This window comes from Setaria viridis, chromosome 4 (assembly GCF_005286985.2).
Source record: "Setaria viridis chromosome 4, Setaria_viridis_v4.0, whole genome shotgun sequence".
NCBI classification, from domain to species: Eukaryota; Viridiplantae; Streptophyta; class Magnoliopsida; order Poales; family Poaceae; genus Setaria; species Setaria viridis.
Genome location: NC_048266.2, coordinates 33,576,568 through 33,592,143, shown reverse-complemented (window position 1 = coordinate 33,592,143; position 15,576 = coordinate 33,576,568). Strand labels below are relative to the sequence as shown.

The 15,576-nt window shown below is 44.9% G+C and overlaps 1 protein-coding gene across 1 annotated transcript; it reads right to left on the bottom strand.

Annotated features, from left to right (window-relative positions):
• Window positions 1–9,176: 9,176 nt before the first annotated feature.
• On the bottom strand, window positions 9,177–14,137 carry LOC117853657 (exopolygalacturonase). Its single transcript, XM_034735959.2, has 2 exons — window positions 14,080–14,137; window positions 9,177–9,670 (listed from the first exon to the last, which is right to left on the bottom strand). The coding sequence occupies exons 1-2, from the start codon at window positions 14,135–14,137 to the stop codon at window positions 9,177–9,179; spliced, it is 552 nt and encodes a 183-aa protein (XP_034591850.1).
• Window positions 14,138–15,576: the final 1,439 nt, after the last annotated feature.

Below are 15,576 nucleotides of genomic sequence, written 5' to 3'. Positions count from 1 at the left end.
ATAATCGGTAAAGGAAAAATATTTGCAATCCCATCCTGCAAATATTTCATTTTTGGATGTGTCATCGTGTCTCTAGGAGGATGAAAAAGATGAAAATTACTGAACCAGAGATGAACTGGCTTTATTGCACAGTTGTGAAGAAGCAAGTCATTGACCCCTCCTACATGATGATTAGAAGATGGCTCGTTGAAGCTATGTCTAGAACTAGAGTAGTTGGGTCAGGTTGTTATCTCACTATGATAGCAGCATGCTTAAAGCCAGATATTGAAAGGCTCCCTGCATGGGTTATAAAAGCTGGAAGCGTTGACGCCAAGACCATGAAGAATGCAAATTTAATTGGTGGTGATGAAGAAAATGGCTATACAATTGGGGTCACTAATTTTAAACTTCCCAACAGAAGACTTGGAATTTATCATGTGGGCAAAACCGATTGGCTAGAAGAGGGAGTATTATTCCTAGCAAAGAAAGACAATATAGGGCAAAAAAATCGAAGAAGGCTCATCCTCGCAAGTAGCTCCAAAAGTACCGCCGCCACAACCCAGCTCAAGCTACTGGCAGACGAAGTTTCAAAATGCACCTAGCTATGAGGGAGTTCTCAAAGGATGGCAGCAAGAGCAATGGCCGGAGGCGTTGGTAGAAGCATGGGCACAAGGCCCATTTGTACCACACTTTCAACAGCCAACGCAGCCACCACCGCCACCTCCTTATGTTTTTCATGGTTACATGCCACTACCTTTTTAGGGACCCCCATCATATGCTCCATTGTCTGCTCAGTTCAACCACCTGCCACAGCCACAGAGAAGTGCGTGCACCATAGGCACGTACATACAAAGGAACTTAGAAGATGCAGATACTATGAGACAAGCTGCCGAGAGGATCGAAGATGGAAGCATGAGCATCAATTATCATTTTGGAACAATAGGAATCGTTCCTCCGGACCAGTACCAAGGTGGCGCACAGCAGTATTACGAGCAGGGATATCACGACCACCAGCAGCAAGGACAACCACATTATGACCTTCCGCAAGATGACCTAGATTAAAGACCCAAGGGATCAAATAAATACGCACACGTTTGGTTTGAGTTTTCTTTTCTTTTCTTTATTTATTTCAGCATGTGTGTTGGGTGTGCGTAGTATTTTCTATTTTACTTTTCTTTTTAATTTTCTTTTTATTTTGTGTGTTTATTCACCATGTCATGCTTAAATAAAATATGCTTCACCTGAACCTAATGATATCTGATTAATCGTGATGGTTTAAGTTCTTGTCATGATAAAAGATGATGATTGTTGCCGCTTTGTTTAATTTCCATACTTGTTTATTGCACCATTGAACTAATGCTCTCTTTAACACGAATTGAAATTGACAAAACACCAACTTATCTTTTTGTGGAGTTATGATAATTTGGATCCATATATTTATTTATTGCTCTCTATTTTAAATGGATCAAAGGCTCTTTTATTTTTGGTTACAACTCAAGCTAACCTTGTCAATAATACTTCTTGCAATTGCTCTACCCATTCAAAGCCAAATATTTATGAGGTGTAGATTGCAAAATTTATTTTTGGGTGAATTGATTCAAGATCTACTTCTGTGGTATGAGACTTAGAAGCTGATCATTCCTTTTTGTGTAACGTTTTATTGCTAGTCTTTCTATCCATGCATTGTGAATTTCCACATCGGGAATCTCGCAAACCTCGCTGGGCATCCAAACCTAAACCCATATATATAATTTTTGTGACTACCTCCTTGACCACAACCCAATATGAGTATGGAAAATATTACGATGAAGATTCAGAAGATTATTTAGTGCTTATTCAAGAAAATCAAGATCTGGAGGCAACCACCGGTGCGTGGAATAAAAAGCGAAGGAAACAGAGGCTAAAGGGGGCTAGGCCGATCGGCGTTGCCACCCTCAGGATAATTGGCCTAGGGTGTTTCCCCATCTGTTGCCTCCGAAATTTGGCTTGGAAATCCCCCTTGAGGAATTAAATAATTTTTTCCAGAAGATCGAAGATTTTGATACTTACATTAGCAATTTTTCCTTCTTCCTTTTCATGGTCGAGGACGAGCATCGTCTAAGCATGGGGAAGTCATCGCATCATCTGTGACTACTGCTGAGTAAGTAGTCTAAGCATGGGGAAGTCATCACATTATCTCTGACTACTGCTGAGTAAGTAATATGTTGCAAAGAGTTCTGAGGAGCAAAAATAAAAAATATATTGTGGAAAAAGAAAGAAAAAATGAAAGAAAAAGAAAAGGAAAGAAAGAAATGAGAAAAAAGAAAGGAAAAATGAAAGAAAAAGAAAAAGAAAGAAAGAAATGAGAAAAAAGAGAAATAAAAGTACTCCTCAGTTCTTTGAGCTTCATACAGATCACAAGTTCTCTCAAGATTAAGGATTATTACATACTCATTTTTCTAATCATGTGCAATCCGATTATGAGAACTTTATCTGTATCTCGCGATCACTCTTTTCCCTTGCATATTTCCACTATCTAAATGTGTGTGTTCATTCTCTCCCTCTCCATAAGCAACTATTTTCCATAATCTTTTTGAAAAGTCTCAGTAAGATCCATCACAAGTCATTCCTGTTTTCATAATATCCTGATTATAATATTTTTCCTTGGATTAACCTTCCCAAAGATCCAGATAAAGCCTTAGACATATTTTATGAGTGGTGACAGATTGGAGAAGTTCTAGCATAGGTTTGAAAGACTTGATGAGCTGAGAGAACATGAGCAAATGCAAGGAAGTTTAAATTGTTGATCTCGGTTCATTTTCTATTTGAAAAAGTTTTATTGAAAATCTTCTGAGATTTTTTTTAAAATTAAGAGCAAAAGAATAAATTTATTGTGAGATGTGCTTAAACGATATCTACCCTCCATATTAGAGAAGGTTGGTTGCAACTTGAATATTAATTGAAAAAATCCTATGAGAGCATTATGTTTTATTGTGTGTGATCAAGTACAGGATTGAACACCAAAAGGCAACGCTGATTTCTATTGAAGACTTACTCGAGGACGAGCATGGTTTAAGCATGAGGGATTGTTGATGCTCATTATTAACACACTTTTACACCTGTTTATCTTCATTAATGACATGAATTTAATACCTAAACAATTGATTACATCTAATAAACCGTTCATTTTCACATGTGCAACATATTTTGGAGGATGTTTTGTTTTTGCAGGGAATTGGACCTAAAAGCGTATGTTTTGGATAAAGCATTGAACAAGCATCGAACTAGACGAAGACGAAGGCCAACGGGCCAAGGAAGGGCTTAGGACGGTCGACCTAGAGGAGCCTAGTCCGATCGGCCTAGGGTCTTCTGGTGCCCCCTGACGCCCATCTTTGACGAGCAATCCTCTGAGATGACTTAAGGGCTAAGTTTGTGAAGATATGGTAATGATGTCTTCGGGATCAAGGAGGAATCAAAGAAAATCAAGCGGAGATTTGGAAAGTTATTGAAGATCAATCTTACCTCGAAGCTACCGACGTGCCAGGCCTACATGCAAGTGAAAATAAGACTCATGAGCATTTAAGAAGACTTGGAGATGAAGCAGGACACGAGGGGCTAAAAGGAAGGCCCAGACCAATCAGCCTGGAACCTCCCAGGCCGATCGGCCTGGGGATTGCCTTCGCCCCCTCGCCTTCTAATTTTTGCCACGCGCTCTCTGGACTATAAATAGCCTGAAAACCACTGAGCCCCATATCCAAGATGATGTACTCGATGTGAAGCAGTAGAGAAGCAGAAGGAGCTTGAGGGACACCTCTCTGGAGAGCCGAGGGCTGTGCAGTTTTTGAGGGTTAGCATAGGCGAACCTTTGCAGGCGTGATCCCCTGCGAGGGAGATCACGCTGGAGTTCTGGAGCTAGGGGTCATCAAGATCGAGGTAGGATCCTGATAGTAATCTTGTAATATACAATAATTCATGGTGAGGTAATAGATGTGTTCATTTCTTAGCGATCTAAATATCTCCTTTGATGGTTTTATGCTTTATCGAGTTTGTTTGCTTTTAAATTTATGAATCAATGATAGATTGCTTAGGATATTCTTGCGGTCATGGTGACTGGATTATCATGCCTGATCTACCGATGAGTATGACATGTTCTCTTGATCGTGCCCTTAAGCTGCTTGCACTGATAGAGGTGGTCGTGATAGGATCTTTCTTGTGTAAGGTTGGGGGTTTCGGGATCCGAACTGGAGGTGTAGATTTAAAGATGCTTTTACAAGGATCATATCTGTGTTAGTTTGCTATCTATGCTTGGAACTACAATATATGCATAGTCTAGGTTGCTACAGATTGGTTATCTCTACTCTATCTGTTATCTGGCTGTACATGCTTAGTAGATTGGATCTGAATCGCCATCAACATTAAGTACATACTAACAATGCTAGTTAAAATAGATCCTATGCTATAAGTTCCACTGATTGGTAAACCTTGGGGGAATACTCTGTGGGAAGAGCTACAACTAATCTGTGTGCTTGCGATTTACAACTTGGCATGTAATAGCTGTCAACAGCAAGATAGAGCTGAGCAGACACTAATTCCATGGATGGGCACACAGATTTGAGTGAGGAGGAAGAAGGGGTTGCACAGCCGGCCACGGCACAAACCAGCCCAGCCACGCTACCACCGAGCAGATCTAAACACCGGAACCCCGGATCTAGCCACCCGAGGATGAGTGCCGCCGGACAGCATCCGGCACGGCTGTGCCCAAAGGAAACGGATGGGAGGGAGAGGGCGAACGTCACCGGCCGGCGGTAGTGGCCGTCGATTTGCACGGGTGGGAGGTAGTTTGGTGGCTGGTGTGGAGGCTCCTCCCGTCGCCTCAAGGGAGGTGATGCGGAGGGGTTCGTAGCTCCTTCTCCGTAAAGTCCTCCCCTCCAGTAGTTATCCTTGCATATAATCTCCGATAAACTCACTGAGCTGTTTGGTCAGAGCAACTCCAAAAGCACATGTATCTTACCCCTAATACCTTCTTTAGGGACAAAACGGGGAAAAAAGAACTCCAGCAACTTCCCTAAATCTTCCCTACAGATTGGGTGACACGAATCCAGACCCCGACGCCCCGAATATTTTCGTCAGTCGCCTCCTCCCCCAATTGGCCCCCGAGCATCCTTTCCCGCGCAATTTTTCTGGCGCGCGCTAGTTCGTGGGAGCTTCATCTTGGCGGCAGCAGCGGCAGCAGTGGCGTGGCAGCTCTTCTTGCTGCTGTCGTTGTCCAAATCCAAGGTGGGGAGCTTCATTTTGGCCAACGAGTCGGTGAACTACTGCATGCTCTTCATGTACATGTCCATGATCTAGTTCCCATGATCCCATAGACCTTCACCTCCTGCTCGATGTTGGCGCTGATCAGGCTTATCCACCGCAGGCTCCAACATGGTGCCGGGCGAGTTCGCCGTGGGGCTCTCCTGTGCGGGACGAGCTGACCTCCGCGCCGGGGCCTTGGGCGTCGCCTTCTCTTGTGCTCGGCCGACGAGTGGGGTCTGTTCTTTGATGATTTCTTCCCAATCCAAACACCAAATGATCTTTAGCCTTTAAACAAAGGTGAAGCTGGTACAATCAGCTACAAACCATAGATAGGGCTATTATTGAAAAAATCAACGGATTTGGAGATAGAAGTCTCTGAACATTGGACAAAAATCGAACTTATACTAAAACTTTTGAATCCCTTCATTAGTTAAACAACCAACATTGAAGCAGTACAAACTTCCATCTTTGAGTTCCAAATTAATTATCTAAACCTATTTTTCCTTGTACAAGAGCTACTGGAATTTGTTAACCATAGATCATACATCCCATTTTGCATGATCTTGTCCAACATCCACATGTAAACATGTTCTAAATCTTGAACCAAGGTAGGCTATTCAATGTTCCAAAAGCTCCTTATTCAGTTTCATCAGTTAAGTCAAAAACAGTACAACTTTCAAACTTTGATGTTACAGCAGGCTCTCGAAGCTCTGCGCCTGCACGGCCACACACAGCAACCCGGTGTACTCGGACACCGTGATCTGGTTCTCCTCGACGAGATTCATGTCAGGAACTCGATCTTCTCATACTTCTTCTCGTTCCCGGTGTCAGCGCCGGCGTTATTCTCCAGTTCCTCCTCCGGGTCGGCCAGCGTCGGCTTTGGCATCGGCGAGATGGGCACGACCTCCGGCATGACTTCGATGCAGGAGAGCTCGAGCTGCAGGAACCCCGAGGGCGTCTGGAAGAGGGAAGAGGTCACTGGTGGTGAGCGGGAACTCCCTGGCCGGCGGCGATGACCTCGAGTGGAACGAGCGTGAACCCCAGCAACTAGTCTAATTCTTGACCCAACTCATATTCATAGTGTTGGAGGGCAACCGGAGGACACTGTGAGGATGAGGGAGTTAACGTGAGGGGGAAAGGAGGCCGGCCCAAATGATGGGCTCATCATTGCTGATGTGGTTTATTTTGAAATATTGAGGAGGATAGTATTAGGGAACTGTTGTGGGATTATATGATTTTGAGGGAAAATAATTTTAGAAAAATTCCAGCACATAGTTTTGGAGGAGAATTTTTTAGAAAACTCTTTAAGCTACTCATATGCATTTTTTACGTCCTAGCACCACTGTCGACCCACCCGAAGGTAATTACTACCAGGATTATTTTGCTGCCTCACCAGGAATTGGAGCTTCAGTCTAGCTAGATATCCGCTCCTTTTGGCTCGCCCATCAACGACATTCAAAAGTGATGAACGGTCTCCGTGATCCCCAACACTGTAGTTCCTATCAGGCTTTATCCAGGCCTCGTGAAAGCAAATTCCAAATCTTCAGTTGGTGCATATTTCCATAAACAGAGTTTGCTTCCCCGGAACTAGGGACGAAATCACATGGAATAGGTCTATGATAGCCATTTTTACCACATTTTAACTTGAATTCGAATACGAATATGAACATTTTTTAATATGAATACAAAACGAATAGCTCGAATTCATTTTCTTATTAAGATATTTACTTTATTTTAGACATAGCATGACCATTTGTTTATCAAATATGAAATACATTTGGAAGGTAGCATTAAATCATTATACAAGCAGGGATTAAAGTATGAGGGTATAAAAACATAGATAAAAAAGACAGCTCTTCAAAACATATTTAGAACAAATATCTCATCAATAATTAAATATATTTAAAAAATCATTAGAGACTATAGATGAATAATATTTCAATAAATATATAAATATTTATCATGAAATAAATAAATTAATGTACATTAAATAATTTCATTGTAATATTAATACTATTACTGTTGGTCATTAGTTATAGTACTTTTGAACAGTTCAATAACTACATTATTTGTAATATTAAAATTAATATCATTAGCTATTAGTCATAGATAACTTTTTAATAGTTTATTTTTTCTAGAGGAACTTTTTGAGAGGAACACTAGGGATGATGATAAGAATGTGAGGCAGGTAAAAGAAATCATGTCTTTTAAATCCACTTGGCACATGCATTTTTATATTGGAATTATAGTTTGTTTACAAATATAACTTTTACAATTACCATTTCAGTGTAACTTTCAAACTCAATATATAACACTCGATTTTTTTCCGACCAAGTAAGTAGTCAAGATGTAATGGCTCTATTCGCTTCAGCTGGCTGCACTTGCATTGTAGCTGCTGCTAATTGGGACACTGGCTGTTGGTCAGCTGCTACAGCAGCGCAGCTGCAGCTAACTGTGCCGAACACGCTGAATATGTATTAACAAACGGTGCAGTTGTGATTGTTGTTCCACTCCCTCTGGCAGCTGATGAGGCATGGGGAAGACATAGAAGATCACCCATATCCCTTCTCAATAGCACCCGAGATTAGCACATAGGAGATAATGTAGATGAAACTTGTTCTCTTTTGATCTATGATAAGTACTCGTTACTTTATATAGCCTCGACCTTTTAGGGTATTTGGCATGAGCCACCACAACAATCCCATACGTTTAGGGATTTCCCAACAATATATTTGTCTGTTTCATTTTTGTATTTGAAATATTGTTTTTTTAAGTGTTCTTTATCAATATTCTATGTTAAGTGTAATATCTTTTAATTTGTTGTATTTTTTGTAGGATGTATTAATTTTTGCTCAGATCAAATAAATTGAAGAAGTTGTATTGTTTTGTAAGTCCAATGTATGTGTGAGGTGAAATTTAGTGGCAAGATCTTATTGTTCTTGTTTTGTTTGTACTAGTAAAAGTGCCCGTGCGTTGCTACGTGCGAAAATCTCAAGGATGTATTTATCATATGCTATTACTATTACAGAACATCCCATGTACTTTTGTATAAAAAATCCATCCTAATTAAAAGATGTAGATGTGTTGCTCCATTGAAACATGTAATAGTTGCATTATTTGGGCAACTAATATTATTAGTGCATAGCATTAATTTCATCCTCCACGTGCTACTTGATAGGTTTATCAACTTTTCAATGTTTGCTAACGGCTTATGTAAAAATATGATGTGATTCCTCGTGGTATTTTCTTTGAAAATCATATAGCCAGGCCGGTTTTGTCAAGGAGCCCGAGGGAGAACCATATTTGGAGTTTTCGTTTCACATATTTGTAATTTTTCATTTTACGCCATTTTTGTAATTTTTCATTTCCCGTTATATTTGTAATTTACGTTTCCCAAATTTGAAATATATATTATCTTCATTATTATCAAAGTGTCATTTAAAAAAGGAATAGTAAACATAGATCACACTTCAAGTTTGAAATATATATTATCATCGATTTTTTTTCAGCATGAGCAAAAATATTCCAAGGAATATTTCTCAAGAGAACATGGAAATCATAGGCCAAAAACTTCTTGTAGAATGTGGCCGCAGTTTCATCCATTCATTGATGACTCACAAGCAGTAGTTTTACATAGCGTTATGTCTAGCCTACCAAAAAGAAAATAAAACGAAAAACACAGAAAAGAAAAGATCGGCATGACTGGATCATCAGTGCTTTACACATTGTTAGTGTGGCAAACATTGTTATTCCATGTCTCCTGACTCTTGCCTGAGGGAGGAATCAAGCAAGAAATAAAGCAGAAGAATATCTAGGCCGGATTTGCTCGATCTGCTATTTATAGTTTACTAGTTACCATGCATCCAGGGAATTGAATTGATTGAAATGGATGGCAATGGAGGATGGAGGGATCACATCGCTCATCATGCGCATGCAAGCTCCTTGAGGGATGCGGTGGCGGTGACCTTGGTGTTCTTGCAGACGGCCATGGTCTTGTTGTTGGTGCCGCTGTACTCAACCTTGACGTTGTCCATGGTGACGCCGCTGCAGGGGATCTTGTCGGAGCAGAGCAGGCTGACGGCCTCGGGGGTGGAGGAGGTGTCGGTGATGTTCTTGAAGGAGACATCCTTGACGGTGACCTTGGAGGCGCCGCTGCTGGTGCAGATCTTGTTGGGGCAGTACTTCATGTCGATGATGATGGGGTTCCCGGCGTCCTCCATCTTGATGTTCTCGTAGTGGATCTTAGAGGCGGTGAGCGCGGACGCGGCGTCCTCGTACGCCTTGATCCGGAGGCCGTTGCTGGACTTCTTGAGCGTGCAGTCCTTGATGGTGATGTCCGTCACGTCCTTCTGATCCTTGTACCGCGCCAGGCAGCCGATGCTGATGCCGTGCCCCGGGCCGCAGTGTGGCGGATCCACTTCGGATCCACTTGGTTAAACAGGGTTAAGTCGCCTAACATGCGACACCCGTGCCTAAGCCAAGTTAACACGAAGTGCCGTCGGATTTCATCCGATTAACCACATGAACAGGATCGAGTTAGCAAAATCACACGAAGGTGAGTGGTTCCAGAGAATACAACAAGTCCACCGAGTTGAACAACTTAACCATTTAGTTCGGCCAGAAAAGCAAATCATCAGAGTTTTACAAGGTTTCAAAAGAAAAACAACAGAGGGTAAACTACTAGCGGAAGCAAAACGTCGGGGCCGGACATCCCTGGTGAGGCCAACCGGGACATCACTGATCCCTCTCCTCGCCGTCCGAGGAGGGATCCCACTCGACCGTCCAACCCGGAGGGAGCTGGGGCGGCCAAGTGCCAACGAAAGAAATCTCGGGAGCAGCAACTTCACCTGAAAAAGGAAAGCCACAACAAGGCTGAGCTACTAAGCTCAACAAGACTTAACCGACAGGAGTCAAGCTACTCCACCTTTTCTAGACATGCAAGGCTCTTTAGCTGAGGGGTTTGTTTGCCAAGAAGCACTAAGTAAAACCCTATTTTCAAGTTTTAGCTCCGGTTCTAAGTTCATTATCCGGTCTAAGTTTTGCAACCTATTCTAAGCAATCATAGAACCAACCAAAGGTATATATATAGAACATCATCAAGACCATGTCATCATCATGTTTCTTTCTTACTCAGGGTAGCATAGCGATCAAGCAGTCTCAAACTGTGAGAGGCAGACGAATCGATTCGAGTTCTTTGACCATGCATGGTGAACCTAACCTCACGACATCTGCGCACCCGGAGGTCGCTTCCTGTGTCGGCCTTCCCCATCAATCCCCTAACCCGTGTCGGGCCCATTTCCTTTGGTGCAAGGTTCCACAGACCCGGCCTCTGCCGTTCTGTGACCACGCTTGCCACCACGTGCGATAACTAGCAGGGGAAACTCCGTTCCAAGAACAATGGGGCGACCGCTCACATCTAGGTTCAATCCGGTACTAGGCTTCCTCATCCCATACTAAGTATGAGGTTAGTACTTTCAAACACTTGGTCACGAACACCACCACTGTCGGGCCTTAGCAAGTTTCATAGACAGACGGGGCGATCAACCGACCACCAAAGAGTTACCCAAAACCCTGCCCCGTCCATCGTCCTTACAGTTGTGACAGGAGGAAGACAACCAACTCCTACAACTCGCGAGTGACAGGAAATCACTCGACTTTTACCGCTTCCTATTGAAGCAAAGCAGCTACTCGGTCCAACAGCTAGTGTTCAGATCAGGGGAGCTAAGTTATGCATCTAGGGTTCCAAGCAACTCCTATACGTAAATGCACAAGCAAGATGCAGAAGGCATGTGCAAGTTTGGCAAACATAGGGATTTCATGCAACCGGGGCTTGCCTTCAAGCAAAGAGGAAGGGAACTGCTCGACTTCTGGGGCGGCTTCGGCTTCTGGAGGCAGGAGCGCAGCTACACCGTCGTCTTCTGGCGCCGGGTGCAACTCGTAGTAGCCATCGGCGAGACGCAGCTCTACACGAATGCAATGCAAGAGTTAGCATAGACGGTTATTTCAACAGCAACACTTGCAAGTATGAGCCCAGAAACTTGCGACAAGATACAGGAGAGTGGGAAGTTCAATGGAGTTGATGGAGATCAAGAGGTGAGGGTTGGAGGAAAAGAACTTATGATCTGACCCTTAAACTAGAGGATTTGGTGTGCTAGGGGTCCTCAGACTCAACGCTGAAAGGTCCCCAAGTTTTACACATACACCCTCGGTTCAAAGAAAAAAAATACAGCCGAGTCCTCGGGCGAGGCGGAAAAGGGTCGGCGGAACAGACAGGGTCGGGCGAGACGGAACCGGGTTCGGGCGGATAAGAGGGGTCGGGCGAAGCGGACAAGGGTCGGGTGAGACGGACAAAGGTCGGACGTCAGAAGGGTCGGACCAGGCGGACAAGGGGTCGGCAGCTTACCTTCGTCTCACAAGGAAAGCTTGGGGTCGGGAAGAAGCAGACTTGGGCGGAGGGACTAAGGCGTTGAACAGCGGCGAGGTCCGGCAGTGCTCCGGCGGTGGCGGTGCTTCTTGTGGATCACAAGTAAGCTCTTACGCAGCATGGAGGAGCAAGTGGCTGGGTGGATTGGGGAAAACGGTGCGGAGCGGAGAGGAGAGTTCCTCAAGGACTTAGTGTGGTGGCGCTGGGAGCTCAAACAGGGAGCAAGAGAAATGGCGGGAGGGCAGCGCTGGCGAAGTGGACTCCGGCGGGGCTCGCACATTCCCTTTTATAGCGGCGCGGAAGTGAGAAGGGGAGCGGCGCGAAGGCCGAGGAAGAAGCAATGGAGTGCTCTGCCCGGGCGGCGATTAAGCGACGAGGGCGGTGGAGCAGGACTTCGGGGATGACGCCAGCGGTCATTGGGCTCTGGCGTCAGGGCGGCGCAGGCGCGGGTTTGCCGGTGGTTGAGATTTGGCGGAGGCGGGCGTCGTCGTGCGGTGGAGCTGATGGAAGTGACCGGGATAACGGCACTAGGAACGAGGGCACACAGGTGAGAAGACAGGCGGCCGCGAGCGCGCGGGCGAGCGCGGAGCAACAGATTGTCGGGCGGCTTCTGACAGGGCGGGAAAAGGAGCCGTCGCTGCCGTGGTCGGGGTTGGCGGAGGAGGAATCGTCGGGTAGCGAAGACCAGGCGGCGCGACTGTGGCGAGGTGACGGAAAAGACGGGCGACATCGGGCTCTGCGGCCGGGATCTGGGGATGTGATGATGGGCGCGGGCAGCGAGGTACTGCAGAAAGGTTGCAGAGGGGCTTCGGCTGCTATAGGGGAGGAGGGCGCGAGAATCCATTTGGTCGTGGGCCGAAGACGAGGCGGAGCGACGGACGTCGGAGAAGTTGAGCCACGCGGCGGGGGAACTCTGAAGCGAGCATGCAACTCGAGTGCGCCTGTCGCGGAAGATCTGGGGGAAAAGATCTCGTGGGTCCACCGGTCAGACTGAAGGGAGGTGTTGGGGGATGATTCAGAAAGATCCGGCGGGTGAGTTGGGGTCGGCGGGGTCGGAACTGGATGCCAGCGGAGAGGGGTCGGGTCTCAGGGGTCGGGACCGGTCGGGAGGTTGATCACTTAGGCTTGGAAAGCTAAGACAGGTGATCAGGGGCTCGGATTAAGATGAACTCGAGAGATTTGGGGGTCGGTCGTCACAGCCTACCCCTCTTAAAAAGAATCTCGTCCCGAGATTCAGGTGTAAGAGTAGGGTGTACAGTCCTTACCTCCCTGACGACACAGAAAACCTGGGAAGTGCTTGTTCAAATACTCTTATGTTTCTCACGTTGCTTCATCCTCCGTGTGGTTCCTCCAGAGGATCTTCTACATTCTGACCATTTGGCGCCGGGTATGCCTCTCTTTTTGGTCAAGAACTCTGTCTGGGTACTCGGCGTAGGTTAGGTCTGGCTCTATCTGAAGCTGCTCTTGCTCTAAGATCTCTGTTGGGAATTGGACACATTTCTTCAGTTGAGACACATGGAAGACGTTGTGTATGGCCGACAGCTGTTCTGGGAGTTGGATCCGGTAAGCAATGGGTCCACAGATCTCCACAATTTCATAAGGGCCAATGTAGCGGGGAGCCAACTTTCCTTTCACTCCAAACCGTTGCACTCCTTTGGTCGGGGAGACTCGAAGATACACATGATCACCAATATCAAACTGCAGGGGCCTTCTTCGCCTGTCGGAATAACTCTTCTGTCGAGATTGGGCAGCCTTCAGATTTGCTTGAAATACCCTTACTTACTCTTCGGCTTCTACCACTAAGTTAGGACCATAGATCTGTCTTTCTCCAGTTTGTGACCAATTCAGAGGTGTTCGACATCTCCGGCCATATAAGGCTTCAAACGGTGCCATCTTCAAACTGGCCTGGTACAATGGTGGAGTAATTATCTTATAGTCCTAAAATCTAGCGTATGAGGCGGATGTTTCATGAAACAACGACATGATTCTCTCTCCTCACCCTCTCTCCTCCACATCAGCAAAAATCCTATGTGGCATTGCATGAGACGACCTATAAGACTGCTGAGGTGTAGCAATGTACTTGCCCTAAGAGCAACTCCAATAGAATATCCACTATTGACGCTCCATTTGACTCTCTATCCAAATTGGCAAAAAGATTCCTCTCCTTACTGAGTTGCTCATTCCAACAAACTATCCATTTCCCACTCTCCAAATCCCAATAGCTAGTTTCCGCTCTAAAAATCTACACTCTCCATTCACTCCAATAGCCTCTCCATTTTGCACATTTGGCAAGCTAAACTCACTTGCCAAGTTTGGAAAGTGTGGGGAAGTATTTGGCAAGTTAGATAGGATGGCCATCAAGATAGCAACTATGTTGGATCGTGATTTTCCAGCAGACTTACCAAATTTTAGCTTAGAGAGGAAGATGGCAAGGTTGTTGGAGTTGATGTAAAGGGTCATTGGAGCAGGCTTGTATTAGTTTAATCCAGGAAAGATCCACTGGAAAGGTGCTAAGAAATTAAAGGCACCAAAATAACATGCTTATTTATTATGGATTATTCAGGTGATTTTGTGGAAGTGTGTAGATGTAAAAGTGCACAAATAGATTATATCCTTCACCTTCTATTGGAGGCAATTAGCACAAGTTTGAACCGCAAGCACACGGATCAGTTGTAACTTTTCCCTCAGAGTATTCCCCAAGGTTTATCAATCCGTGGAAACAAGGTCACAAGCTCTAAATTAACTATGCATTGGAAAACATGATTCATGTTGCAACGTGATTGTGAATAGACAAGAAGCATTAGTAGATATGAACAAGAGGTAACTCGTCTACAGCAAAGCCTAGACTATGCATATGTTGTAGTTCTAGCTAGATGGCAAGCAAAACATGGTTCTCATTCAAAGCATCTTTAAACAACCACCTCCAGTCTGACTCCCGGAAACCCCCACCTTACACGGTGTCAGACCCTGTCATGATCCTACCTATCAACGTAGGCAGTCTAAGGGCATGAACATAAAGCATATGTCTAGCTGTTATGTAGATTAGGCATGCAATTCTAGTCACCATGACTACAAGAACACCCTATGCAATCTACTATGTTAATAGATTGGAATAAGCAAACTCATAGCAGTAGAAATCATAAAAGGAGGCATATGGATCGCTATTGAATCGGAACTCATCTATTACTTCACCATGAATGATTGTTCATCACAAGATCTCCACCGAGGTCATACTTGTGAATCCTACCTCCAGAATACTAGCGTGATCTTCCTCGAAGGTGATCACGCCGACCAAAGCCTACCCTAAGTTAGCCTCCGGACAACTGCACGGCCCTCAGCTCTCTGCAGATGGTTTTCCCTCAAGTTTCTCGGCTTCTGCTACAAATGTATTCGTGGGGTGCCAATGGTATTTATACCCTGGAGAGGCCGTAGTCCAAATGGGAAGTCGAATGGGCGAAGGAATGACCCAAGCCGATCAGGTTGGGTGGGTCCAGCCGTCCAGGCCAATCAGCTTGGCCCTTCCTTTTGTCCTCTTGCATCCTCCTTTGTCTCCAAGTCTTCTCTGATGTTCTAAGATCTTATTTTCGCTTGCATGTGGGTCTGGCTTGATGATAACCTCAGGATAAGAATGGATCTTGATAACCTTCCAAAGTGTTGTTTGCTTCATCTTGATCACGAGATCAACTTGCCTTAATTATCTTCTGAAACTTAGCCCTTAAGTCTTCCTGTAGGAATGCTCGCTGAAGATGAGCATGAATGGGCGCCGTAGTACCCTAGGCCGATCGGCTTGGGCTCCATAGGCCTCTGGCCTCTCTGTCTTTATGTGGCTTGTTGTTGGTTCTGGGCCTCATCCAATTATGGTCCAATATAGTCCTATTTCCTGCGAAAACAGAACATCC

Excerpts from the sequence above, each read along its gene's own strand:
- LOC117853657 (XM_034735959.2), bottom strand. The coding sequence starts at position 14,137 with ATGACCCTTTACATCAACTCCAACAACCTTGCCATCTTCCTCTCTAAG. Across the intron at positions 9,671-14,079 it reads CCTCTCTAAGCTAAAATTTG|TGGATCCGCCACACTGCGGC; the intron begins GTAAGTCTGCTG and ends GTGGATCCGAAG.